We start from the raw sequence: 12,269 nt of genomic DNA on the forward strand, positions 1-12,269 counted from the left end.
GTTTCCAATCAAGCTATATTTGATCATGACAAAACTGACCATTTATTCCTTCTTTTCATTTGCTCTGTGGCACTTATATTACAAGACCTAATCTTGGTAATTCCCGCTAACTCATGAGAAGTTATTTCTTTCACCAAGAACAACAGAATCAATAATCATTGACCTCATAGGCCTATGTCTCCTCCTAGTACAATCACCTTTCTCGTTTATATTTCATATTTTAACCTAGAATATTGTAGAATTTCATAAACTACATATTAAGTTTATATTAAACCCTTTTCCAAAATGCCCTGTTCCAAAGTGCTTTTGACTATCGTAAGCCAATGTTAAAGTATGGGAGTTTCGATCACCTTAGTGCCAAGATCCCTTTGTGGAACTGGGCCCTGGTTAACCTCTGTCTGTTTCTCCAGGACATCTGTATATCGGCGGTGAAGGAGAAGGACATTGAGGCCAAGCTGAAAGGCGTCATCAGTGACTGGGGACACCAGGACTTCACCTTCGGCAACTTCAAGAACCGCGGCGAGCTCCTCCTCCGAGGCGACACAACCTCTGAGATCATCGTCCTCATGGAGGACTCTCTCATGGTGCTCAGCTCGTTACTTAGCAACCGGTACAATGCACCCTTCAAGCCCAAGATTCAGACCTGGGTTCAGAACCTGACCAACTCGTCTGAGATCATTGAGAACTGGATGACAGTACAGAACCTCTGGGTGTATCTGGAAGCCGTGTTTGTTGGTGGGGACATCGCCAAACAGCTGCCTAAGGTAAGAGCTATGACACACAGTACCCTCCTACCATCCTCTGTTATCCAGGATATTATGTCTCCATTCTATTATGTACCATGGACCTATTTCAGAAGAGGTTTCACGTCCATCTCCATCACTGTAATCATGCTGTATAATAAAGAACAAATGTTATAGAAACAAGACTCACCATGAAGTGGCCGATACTTGTTAAACATTGTAATACCTCTATTAAAAATGTTACAATTCCATTGGTTAATACCACGTGACGGAACAATATGTTTAAATGTGGACCCTGAAATCATGTGACTGACATAGACCTCGAATATTGACTCTTCACATGATCAGTATTGTCCTGTCACATGATGAATATTGTCTGCTAGAAAGCCGATGGCGTATGGTATGAACACTTCACAGTTCGCAGCTAAGTTACTGTTATGAAATAGCACGGTTTAAACTTGTTTTCGCATATTGACCTTGTCAAGAATAATTATTTTTATAATGATGACTGACTCGCTTAATGTTATAGGAAGCTAAAAGGTTCAGCAACATCGACAAGTCCTGGGTGAAGATCATGACGCGCGCTCACGAGACTCCCAACGTAGTGACATGTTGTGTTGGAGACGAGACTCTGATGCAGCTGTTGCCTCATCTGCTGGAACAGCTGGAACTCTGCCAGAAGTCTCTCACGGGGTACGTTCTTCTACATTGTCGTTGTTGAAAATACTATACTGAACAAAAAGACTTAAGGATTAAATATTTATGTAGATATTGTTTTTGGAGTGAAGACTGAGTTTCTTTAAATTTTGCCAGATCCTTATTTATGTGGTTAAGGATACATTGTGAAATAAAAAAACTGATCAAGTTCTGATGAATCCATTCATTCTCTAGCTACCTGGAGAAGAAGCGTTTGTCATTCCCTCGATTCTTCTTCGTATCTGACCCCGCCCTGTTGGAGATCCTGGGTCAGGCCAGTGACCCCCACACCATTCAGGCTCACCTCCTGTCCGTCTTCGACAACATCAAGACGGTCAAGTTCCACGAGAAGAACTATGACCTCATCCTGTCTGTGGCCTCTACAGAAGGAGAGTCAATTGAGGTGAGAATTCTTAACAGATACACCTTCCTATGAGTAAACAGATTGTCAGTTTAATTTTAACATCAGTCTTTATGAAACCACAATGAAATATGGAACTATTCGTTTATGTTGTCCTAGCTTTTTTTTATCTACATGCTTATGACCCAACATAAGTGAACATAGTAATATATTGGATACAGTTTACTGCGTTTTTAGTGTTAGTAACTGGTGTGTTACCCACCAATGACCTTGTCAGTATGCCTACACTCACTGTATGCCTACACTCACTGTATGCCTACACTCACTGTATGCCTACATGCACTGTATGCCTACACTCACTGTATGCCTACACTCACTGCATGCCTACACGCACTGTATGCCTACACTCACTGTATGCCTAAGTTTAACACTGCATGCCTACACTCACTGTATGCCTAAGTTTAACACTGCATGCCTACACTCACTGTATGCCTACACTCACTTTATGCCTACACTCACTGTATGCCTACACTCACTGTATGCCTACACTCACTGTATGCCTACACTCACTGTATGCCTACACTCACTGTATGCCTATACTCACTGCATGCCTACACTCACTGTATGCCTACACTCACTGTATGCCTACACTCACTGCATGCCTACACTCACTGCATGTCTACACTCACTGTATGTCTACACTCACTGTATGCCTACACTCACTGCATGCCTACACTCACTGCATGCCTACACTCACTGTATGCCTACACTCACTGCATGCCTACACCCACTGTTCTGTGTTCCAGCTGGAGAAGCCCGTGAAGGCCGAGGGCAACGTGGAGATCTGGCTGATGGCCTTGATGCAGATGGCTCACCGCTCCGTCCACGGCGTCATCCGACAGGCCGCCATGGCCATCCAGGACCCCAGCTTCCAGCTGCTGGAGTTCCTCAACATGTTCCCAGCACAGGTGGGAGGGACACACCCTTAGTTACTTCTACCGTGATAATTCAAGATATGGGCAATCAAAATAAATTCTCATCTCTGTAACATTTGTTAGCATTTTTTTGCTCATCTCAGTTAAAGTTACGAAAAGATCTCATTTGCAAGATTCTGTGTGAATATCCAGGGTGGTTGGGTAGCCTAGTGGTTAAAGCGTTTGCTCATCACACCAAAATCCCGGGTTTGATTCCCCACATGGGTACAATGTGTGTCCCCCGCCGGGATATTGCTGGAATATTGCAAAAAGCGGCGTAACTACCCATTCACTCAGTCAGTATAAGTTTGGAAAAGATCTCTGTTGCAAGATAGATTCTGTGTGAATTAAAGTCATATGTGGTGTTTGAGTGCAGGTATGTTAATATCCTATGAATTATTGAAGACATCAGTGCAGAGAGCTCATCTGTTCTCTATATTTTTTACTTTCTTTGGATCTTTTAGAAACAGAAACTGAAATGATATTGTTGCTGAATTTTAGATCTATTGCACAATTTTTGTTTTTCGTATCTGTGGACCTCCTTGGTATCTGAATGATAATCTGAATGATAATAATCACACGCAATTGTTTTTTTCACATTTGTTGATACTCTTGGTTTCCTAATGATCTGAGAATTCTGACAATTATTTTGTTTTTCATGTAGGTCGGGCTTCTTGGCATCCAAATGATCTGGACACGTGATGCCACAGAGGCGTTGACCCACGCCAAGTACGACAAGAAGATCATGCAGCAGACGAACAACGCGTTCCTGGAGCTCCTGAACACTCTCATCGCCCAGACCACCATGGACCTGAAGAAGATCGAGAGGACCAAGTTTGAGACTCTGATCACCATCCACGTACATCAGAGAGACATCTTTGAGGAATTGGTGAGTGTGTCAGAATGGTTATTGGCAGGGTGACATTTACATAATACAATACAGTATTGCAACATGTAAAGACACTTTTGTGATGCACATGCAGCAGTTATAACACACCATAGTTTATTGTGGTATTGATGTCAACTATTGATATTATTTTCCAGAATCTTGTGATATCTGAGTGGTGACTTTTTGAATAATGCAGTATAGTACTGATTTAAAGATTTAAAGACACTTTTCTGATGCAAGAACATTAGTTGTCTAACAATTGAGATACACCATTGATAGTTTAGTGTGGTATGGATGTCAATTATTGATATTGTTACCGTCATTGATTTATTGCCAATGGCTGAGGAATAATTGTCCTGATATTTTCCCCTGTCATCAATTTATGCCAATAACTGATGATTAATTGCAATAGTTCGATCAGTTATTCTTGTTAGTGGACCCTTCTTGAACTGGAGACCTAATAGACCATTGTTGTTGTTTTAGAACAGTAGTTAAATGATTGTTCAGGTTTAGGATAAACAATGTTACTTTTTGTGGTCATTGTCATGCAGCATCTTATGTCTGGCTTGTAGTGTCGTCAACATATCAAGTCGCCAACAGACTTTGAGTGGCTGAAGCAGTCTCGCTTCTACTTCATCGAGGACCAGGATAAGTGTCTCATCTCCATCACGGATGTGGACTTCAACTACCAGAATGAGGTTCTTGGCTGCACTGAGAGATTGGTCATCACCCCCCTCACTGACAGGTGAGTTAATTAGATCCCCCCTAACTGACAGGTGAGTTAATTAGATCTCCCCCTCACTGACAGGAGAGTCAGACAAGACTACAGCAGTGACTTGACACATTTATTACTATTCATTTTACATGTAAGAAACTGTGCATTGACCCTATTTTCTCCATTTGAAGGGGACATGGATGTCATCTTTGGTGCCGCAATTCGTTGTGCAGAGTTGTCTCCCTTAGGCGTGATAGGAACCTATGATTGTCTGTTCAAATCCCGTTTTTTCTAGGTTTGTCAGCACCATACCCTGTTTATGGGTTGCCCATAGCGGTAAACATCTCAGACCTGCATCACTTTCCTCCCTCATCAAACTGACACACCATGATATAACTGAAATACAGTTCAAAGCAGCGTTAAGGTCAAACTCACTCTGTTTCCAGATGCTACATCACACTGTCCCAGGCACTGGGCATGTCCATGGGCGGGGCCCCAGCTGGCCCGGCAGGGACGGGCAAGACAGAGACAGTCAAGGACATGGGCAGATGTCTCGGCAAATACGTCGTTGTCTTCAACTGCTCAGATCAGATGGACTTCCGAGGTCTGGGACGTATCTACAAAGGTGAGGAAGCTTCCTTGTTATGACAGAGGTGATCATGGCCCAGTGGTCTAAGGCAGGGGCAGATTCAGGTTCAGCCCCCAGATTCGGGATAGGTTCAAGTTTTGAATTCTTTGCTTTCGGGGTAATTTATATATGTTCACATATTATGCTCTGGTTAATACCAAATATTGCCAGAACAGCAATTTTTTTAGCTATTTGCAACAATTACAAAATATTTTATATTAATATTTTATATTTGTTTCATACAGTTCTGTACTTTCATTGCATATTAGGTAGATGTGTTCTGTGTGTTTGCAATATGGCGTCTGCTTTTCTTCAGTTGAACTGTTCCGTTTGTTCCAGGTCTGGCCCAGTCCGGCTCGTGGGGATGTTTCGATGAGTTTAACCGTATTGACCTGCCAGTGTTGTCTGTGGCGGCTCAGCAGATCGCGATTGTGCTCGCCTGTAAAAAAGAGCGCAAGAAGAACTTCATCTTCACTGATGGCGACAATGTCGACATGAACCCAGAATTCGGCATCTTCTTGACAATGGTGAGACTCTCGAACCTTCTAGTCTCTCTGATTCGAAGAGCAATGTATTAACATCACTAAAGTCTGATAACATTTTCTTTATTCACTTATTTATTGAAAGTTGTCAGTTTAATGCCGGTTGTCTAAATTAAGGCAGTTTCTTTATCCAGAAAAGTGAGACATCTTGCCTGCAGAGTTCATATATTCTGCTCTAATTCTAGACATTGATGAGCCTTAGAAGTTTGGCCCGAAATATAACACTTTGTTTATTTATCCAAATCATGGCTCATTTGAAACCAGATTTTGCTCATTTACGAGGAAAGGAAAGGTCACTAATTATGTATTCACTACGTGTTGTTGAGAATTGGTTTCAGGACATGGATATAAACGGGTCTCAATGATGTCATAATGTCTCCTTTTAGAACCCCGGTTATGCCGGCCGACAAGAGCTGCCTGAGAACCTGAAGATCAACTTCCGTACTGTGGCCATGATGGTGCCAGATCGTCAGATCATCATCCGTGTGAAACTTGCTGCCGTGGGCTTCATGGACAACATCATCCTGGCTCGCAAGTTCTACACCCTGTACAAGCTGTGTGAGGAGCAGCTCACGAAACAGGTACACATCTCGACTGTACAGCACACATCATCACCACAACTCAGTAGGGAGTGACAACCAGGTGCACACCATTACCAGTATGTCTTCAGCAACCCATGCTTCCCGAAAGAAGCAACTAATGGGGTTGGGTGGTCAGGCTCGCTGACTTACCTAGTTGATGCATGTCATCATATCCCAATTGTGTGGCTCGATGCTCATGATGTCAATCACTGGTCCAGATTATATTATATTATTATCATCATCATCATCATCATCATCATCATCATCATCATCAGACCCGTGAAGATTCCGGGGTAGAATAGGTCTTCAGCAACCCATTCTTGCCGTAAAGTGCGACTATGCTTGTTGTAAAAGGCGACTAACGGGTGGTCAGGCTTGCTGACTTGGTTGATGCATGTCATCTATCCCAATTGCGTGGATCGATGCTCGTGATGTCCATCACTGGATTGTCTGGTCCAGACTCAATTATTTACAGACCGCCATCATATAGTTGGAATATTGCTGAGTGTGGTGTTAAACAACAAACAAACCAAACCAAATCATCATCATCATCATCATAACTGTTCTTGTTGCTGTCTCCAGGTTCACTATGACTTTGGTCTGCGTAACATCCTGTCTGTGCTGAGGACCCTGGGAACTGTGAAGCGCCAGTCCCCTGAGGACACCGAGCAGACGATCGTGATGAGGGTCCTGCGAGACATGAACCTGTCTAAACTGGTGGACCAGGACGAGCCTCTCTTCCTGTCTCTCATCAACGATCTGTTCCCTGGCATCACATTGGACAAAGCAGGCTACCCAGAGCTGGAGGCGGCCATTGCAAAGAATGTTGAGGATGCCAAGTTGGTGTGTCACCCGTCATGGATACTGAAACTCATTCAGGTATGTTTAACATTCCCCTGGAGTCAATATCAATAACACCACCTCCATGGCCTTTGTGGGTGGGGTATCTATGTTAAACTGTGGCATGGTATCTCAGTGGGCTAGCACTATAACACCAGCGTTAGTCTGGACTAGTACAAGCAGTTCCTCCCTTATAAACACACATATATAAGTGCAATAAACTTGAATGTGACTTTAAAGCCCATTGCACCATACTTCAATATCAGTGGTGAACTTGGCCTTGGAGATAAGTAACACAAAGGACAGAATTCTTGACAAACATGTGTAACTTGATGATATATTGGTGAAGGCTTTGGTAGTTTTGAGATTATATGGCACAATTCTGTCAAAAAGCAGATGTGACAAATACTGCCACAAAATTATATTGTACTGAAAGCTTAACGTCAGTGTTCGAAATAATTTTTTTTGGCCAGGCTGCCGTCAGGACCCACAAACTTTAGAAGCTGCAGGCCCTGACTAAACCCTTCAGGCCCTCATTTAAAAAAAAATGCAGCTTATTGTGACAGATAAATCCAGACGTAAATTTACTGTAGGCCAAAAGACAAATTTGAAAACTACAGTAAACTATGTTTATAACGAACCCCCTTATAACAAACTTATTTTTTTGTCCAGGCCATTTGTTGTATATATGCTGTATATCTGCTGTATATATGCTTATAACGAACTACAGTTATTATGAACTAAAATTTGTGGTCCCTTTGAGTTCGTTATAACCGTACTTTACTGTATGGGCCTGATACAAATTCTTCATGTCACGGGCCTATGGTCCTGGGCCCCGTTCCACAAAGTGGTCATAGCGCTACGTCTGTCGTAAGCCTATAATAAAGTATGGGAGTTACGATCATCTTAGCGCTACGATCGCTTTGTGGAACAGGGCCCTGGACTTATTTTGAACACTGTTTAACGTAGAACTTCATCCATGTTGTACCTTTTCCAGTTGTTCGAGACCCAGCGGGTCCGTCACGGCATGATGGCGCTGGGGCCGAGCGGCGCGGGCAAGACAAGCTGCATCCACATGTTGATGAAGGCCATGACCGACACCGGAGACCCACACAAGGAGTGGAGGATGAACCCCAAGGCCATCACAGCCCCACAGATGTTTGGTCGCCTTGATGTCGCCACCAACGACTGGACCGATGGTATCTTCTCTACACTTTGGAGGAGAACTACTCGAGTCAAGAAAGGTAACTCTTTCTGTTTCATTCACAGTTGGATGATCTTAAATGATCGAAAAAAAGTTTTTAATTTTGTTCTCATATCCATTCCCAAGATCAACTGGTATTAAACTGCCAAGCAAGTTATGGGGGCCGTTGGGTGGCCCAGTTGTACAGGTATTCACTTTACATGCCCAAACCTGGGTTCTATTATCCTCGTGGGTATTGTGTGTACTGCCCATTCTTGGTGTCCCCCACTGTGAAATGGTTGCCAATAGAGCTAAAATCTTATCCATTCACTACTTGCTATTTTCTACTAAAAGCTGCTAAGTTGCTAAGATTGTCATTAAAATTCCAACCCAGTATTCGGATTTCTGGTATAGATGTGTATCTATCAAGGGATATCTGTTCAATGTTACCAGGTGAACACTTGTGGCTGGTGCTTGATGGCCCGGTTGATGCCATCTGGATTGAGAACCTGAACTCTGTGTTGGATGACAACAAGACCTTGACCTTGGCCAACGGTGACAGAATCCCGATGGCCCCCAACTGCAAGATCATCTTCGAGCCTCACAACATCGACAACGCTTCCCCAGCTACGGTGTCCAGGAACGGCATGGTGTACATGAGCAGCTCCGGACTCCACTGGCAGCCCATCCTGGAGGTAGGGGGACGGGGGGGGACACTGGCAGCCCATCCTGGAGGTAGGGGGACTGGGGGGGGAACACTGGCAGCCCATCCTGGAGGTAGGGGGACTGGGGGGGACGTAGGGGGGACTCCACTGGCAGCCCATCCTGGAGGTAGGGGGACTGGGGGGGACGTAGGGGGGACTCCACTGGCAGCCCATCCTGGAGGTAGGGGGACTGGGGGGGACGTAGGGGGACTCCACTGGCAGCCCATCCTGGAGGTAGGGGACTGGTGGGGACGTAGGGGGGACTCCACTGGCAGCCCATCCTGGAGGTAGGGGGACGTAGGGGGGACTCCACTGGCAGCCCATCCTGGAGGTAGGGGACTGGGGGGGGACGTAGGGGGACTCCACTGGCAGCCCATCCTGGAGGTAGGGGACTGGTGGGGACGTAGGGGGGACTCCACTGGCAGCCCATCCTGGAGGTAGGGGGACGTAGGGGGGACTCCACTGGCAGCCCATCCTGGAGGTAGGGGACGTAGGGGGGACTCCACTGGCAGCCCATCCTGGAGGTAGGGGGACTGGGGGGGACGTGGGGGGGGGACTCCACTGGCAGCCCATCCTGGAGGTAGGGGGACTGGGGGGGACTCCACTGGCAGCCCATCCTGGAGGTAGGGGGACTGGGGGGGACGTTGGGGGGGGGAGCCATGTGGGCGGGGAGCTATTTGGGAGAGCTGCAGTGTTGGATGGGAACTGTGGTAGAGGAGCTGTAGACTGGCTTTGGTGGTGGGAATCAAAGATGCATGAAGTGACCTATAAGGGAGGGGTGACGTAAGGGAAGTGATCTGGGGGTAGGGAAGAGTCGCTGTGTGAGGGGAGCTGTTGGAAACGAGATCAGTATGGTGAGGTAACTGTGGGTGTAGGGGAGCTTCAGGGGGTAGGGAAGAGTAGCTGTGTGAGGGGAGCTGTTGGAAACGTGATCAGTATGGTGAGGTAACTGTGGGTGTAGGGGAGCTTCAGGGGGTAGGGAAGAGTAGCTGTGTGAGGGGAGCTGTTGGAAACGAGATCAGTATGGTGAGGTAACTGTGGGTGTAGGGGAGCTTCAGGGGGTAGGGAAGAGTAGCTGTGTGAGGGGAGCTGTTGGAAACGAGATCAGTATGGTGAGGTCACTGTGGGTGTAGGGGAGCTTCAGGGGGTAGGGAAGAGTAGCTGTGTGAGGGGAGCTGTTGGAAACGAGATCAGTATGGTGAGGTCACTGTGGGTGTAGGGTAAGGGATCTGGGGGTTGGGGAGAGTAGCTGTGTGAGGGGAGCTGTTGGAAACGAGATCAGTATGGTGAGGTCACTGTGGGTGTAGGGTAAGGGATCTGGGGGTAGGGGAGAGTAGCTGTGTGAGGGGAGCTGTTGGAAACGAGATCAGTATGGTGAGGTCACTGTGGGTGTAGGGGAGTAATGGGGGTACAGGACTCAGTGGGTTTGATATTTGGATTAGGAAAAGCTTATGTACTATTATATACATGCTTGTTGCAGGGATGGCTGAACAACCGTCCTAGCTACGAGCGGGACATCATCCTGACTCTGTTTGAGAACTCCTTCCCGGCTCTGTACCGCTTCGCCACCCAGAACCTCGTCTTCAAGATGGACATGCTGGAGGCCTTCATCATCTCCCAGGTTGGTGGCACTCTCTCTCACCACGCTCCACACATCATTGTTGTTGTTGTTGTTGTTATTATAAGGAACTACAAGTAATAATCCCTTAAACAAGAATCATGTCCGACATTGCAAGTGTGTGTTGTCCTGCCCCTCAGTGCACGAAGCTGCTGTCCGGGCTGATCCCGGTGAAAGATGAGAAGGAGGGCATGCAGATCACGCGGGATCACTACGAGAAGCTGTACGTGTTCACGCTCATGTGGAGCATCGGCGCCCTGCTGGAGCTGGACGACAGGTACCGGGTGCAGGAGTGGCTCAAGAACCACGAGGAGATCAAACTGGACCTCCCCGACATCCCCTCTGATGCAGACTACACCATGTTTGACTACATGGTGGACAACAACGGTAGGCGGATGTTTTTGTCGCTTGTATGTTAGATATCTAATTGATCAGTTTCTTGCATTACGACTTGCTATGAATAGAAAATTTTCAGGACAAATATTCCCTTCCAATGGACCTGTGGTGTACTTTAAGGGCCTAGGTTGTTCAGAAGTGATAGTACCCGTGAAGATCTGGGGTAGAACAGGTCTTCAGCAACCCATTATTGCCGTAAAAGGCGACTATGCTTGTTGTAAGAGGCGACTAACGGGATCGGGTGGTCAGGCTCGCTGACTTAGTTGATGCATGTCATCGTATCCCAACTGCGTGGATCAGTGCGCATGGTGTCAATCACTGGATTGTCTGGTCCAGATATTTACAGACCGCCGTCATATAGCTAGAATATTGCTGAGTGCGGCATTTAGCAACAACCAAACAAACAAAAGAACAGGAGTTATGGAAACCTTGTAAACCTATTCCACTGAGTTGACTCGACGACCTTGACTATGTTTTTGCCTGTCCACAACACAGGGAACTGGGTGCACTGGAACTCCAAGGTGACAGACTTCCTCTACCCGAGCGACTATGAGCCGGAGTACTGCAACATCCTGGTCCCCATGGTGGACAACGTGAGGACGGAGTTCCTCATCCACACCATCGCCAAGCAGGGCAAAGCTGTGCTGCTGATCGGTGAACAGGGAACGGCGAAGACTGTGATGATCAACAACTACCTCAACCAGTACAACCCAGAGGAACACGTCGGACAGTCACTTAACTTCTCCTCTGCCACAACGCCGTACATGTTCCAGGTAATACTACTTATAATAATGCTTGCTCAATAATTTAATACAGCACTAAAAGGGCACAAAACTTTGTGTTCAGTATGCTTAGCATTGATAGTTATTGTTCTAAAGGTGGGTATTGAGGTGGGCTTTAAGAGCAGGGATTGAATGAGATACTTTCACACTATCTGGAAGAGAGTTCAAAGAATCGCTGCGGAATAGTGAAGGTTCTTTCGCCAAATGTGGAATAGAAAATAGTTTCTGTTGTTGAGAGTTCTCTGTGGAGAGTAGAGTGGTAAGGATTGTTTAAACTTCAAATCCTTCTTCTCTGAAACAATATGGAAGGTACGATGATGAGAAGATGCGTAAGATTACAGATCATCCGATTGTGTGACTGTTCAAAGTGATAAAAAATTAATATTAATAATTTATCCACAAGAAATTTTGATAGCATTATGTTTGATGAACTAAGTTGTTCTTTGTCACGTCTGGTGTCCCCCTCCGTGATATTTCTGGAATATTGCTGAAAGAGGCTAAAAAACATACTCTCTCACTCTGGAATGGAGTGAGAGCCAGCCTCTAACACGAGTGCTGAGTTAAGAAGCTCCCAGGGTCTGGCAAAGGAAAATACACTGATTGAAAATGAAGTTCCA

The 12,269-nt window shown here is 45.8% G+C and overlaps 1 protein-coding gene across 3 annotated transcripts in view; it reads left to right on the forward strand.

Annotated features, from left to right (window-relative positions):
- LOC139454528 (dynein axonemal heavy chain 5-like) overlaps window positions 1-12,269 on the forward strand; it is a 106,210-nt gene that overhangs the window by 60,988 nt on the left and 32,953 nt on the right. For all 3 annotated transcript variants that reach the window (XM_071236301.1, XM_071236300.1, XM_071236302.1), the window contains exons 25-39: window positions 411-764; window positions 1,273-1,436; window positions 1,635-1,842; window positions 2,607-2,768; window positions 3,439-3,663; window positions 4,236-4,408; window positions 4,825-5,003; window positions 5,346-5,533; window positions 5,935-6,129; window positions 6,712-7,008; window positions 7,967-8,213; window positions 8,606-8,847; window positions 10,337-10,477; window positions 10,615-10,861; window positions 11,366-11,643. In XM_071236301.1, coding sequence (XP_071092402.1) covers window positions 411-764; window positions 1,273-1,436; window positions 1,635-1,842; window positions 2,607-2,768; window positions 3,439-3,663; window positions 4,236-4,408; window positions 4,825-5,003; window positions 5,346-5,533; window positions 5,935-6,129; window positions 6,712-7,008; window positions 7,967-8,213; window positions 8,606-8,847; window positions 10,337-10,477; window positions 10,615-10,861; window positions 11,366-11,643 — 3,300 coding nt within the window. The remainder of the gene's footprint in view (window positions 1-410; window positions 765-1,272; window positions 1,437-1,634; window positions 1,843-2,606; window positions 2,769-3,438; window positions 3,664-4,235; window positions 4,409-4,824; window positions 5,004-5,345; window positions 5,534-5,934; window positions 6,130-6,711; window positions 7,009-7,966; window positions 8,214-8,605; window positions 8,848-10,336; window positions 10,478-10,614; window positions 10,862-11,365; window positions 11,644-12,269) is intronic.

Source organism: Haliotis cracherodii, unplaced genomic scaffold (genome assembly GCF_022045235.1).
Source record: "Haliotis cracherodii isolate W230 unplaced genomic scaffold, xgHalCrac1.p SCAF_10, whole genome shotgun sequence".
Lineage (NCBI taxonomy): Eukaryota > Metazoa > Mollusca > Gastropoda > Lepetellida > Haliotidae > Haliotis > Haliotis cracherodii.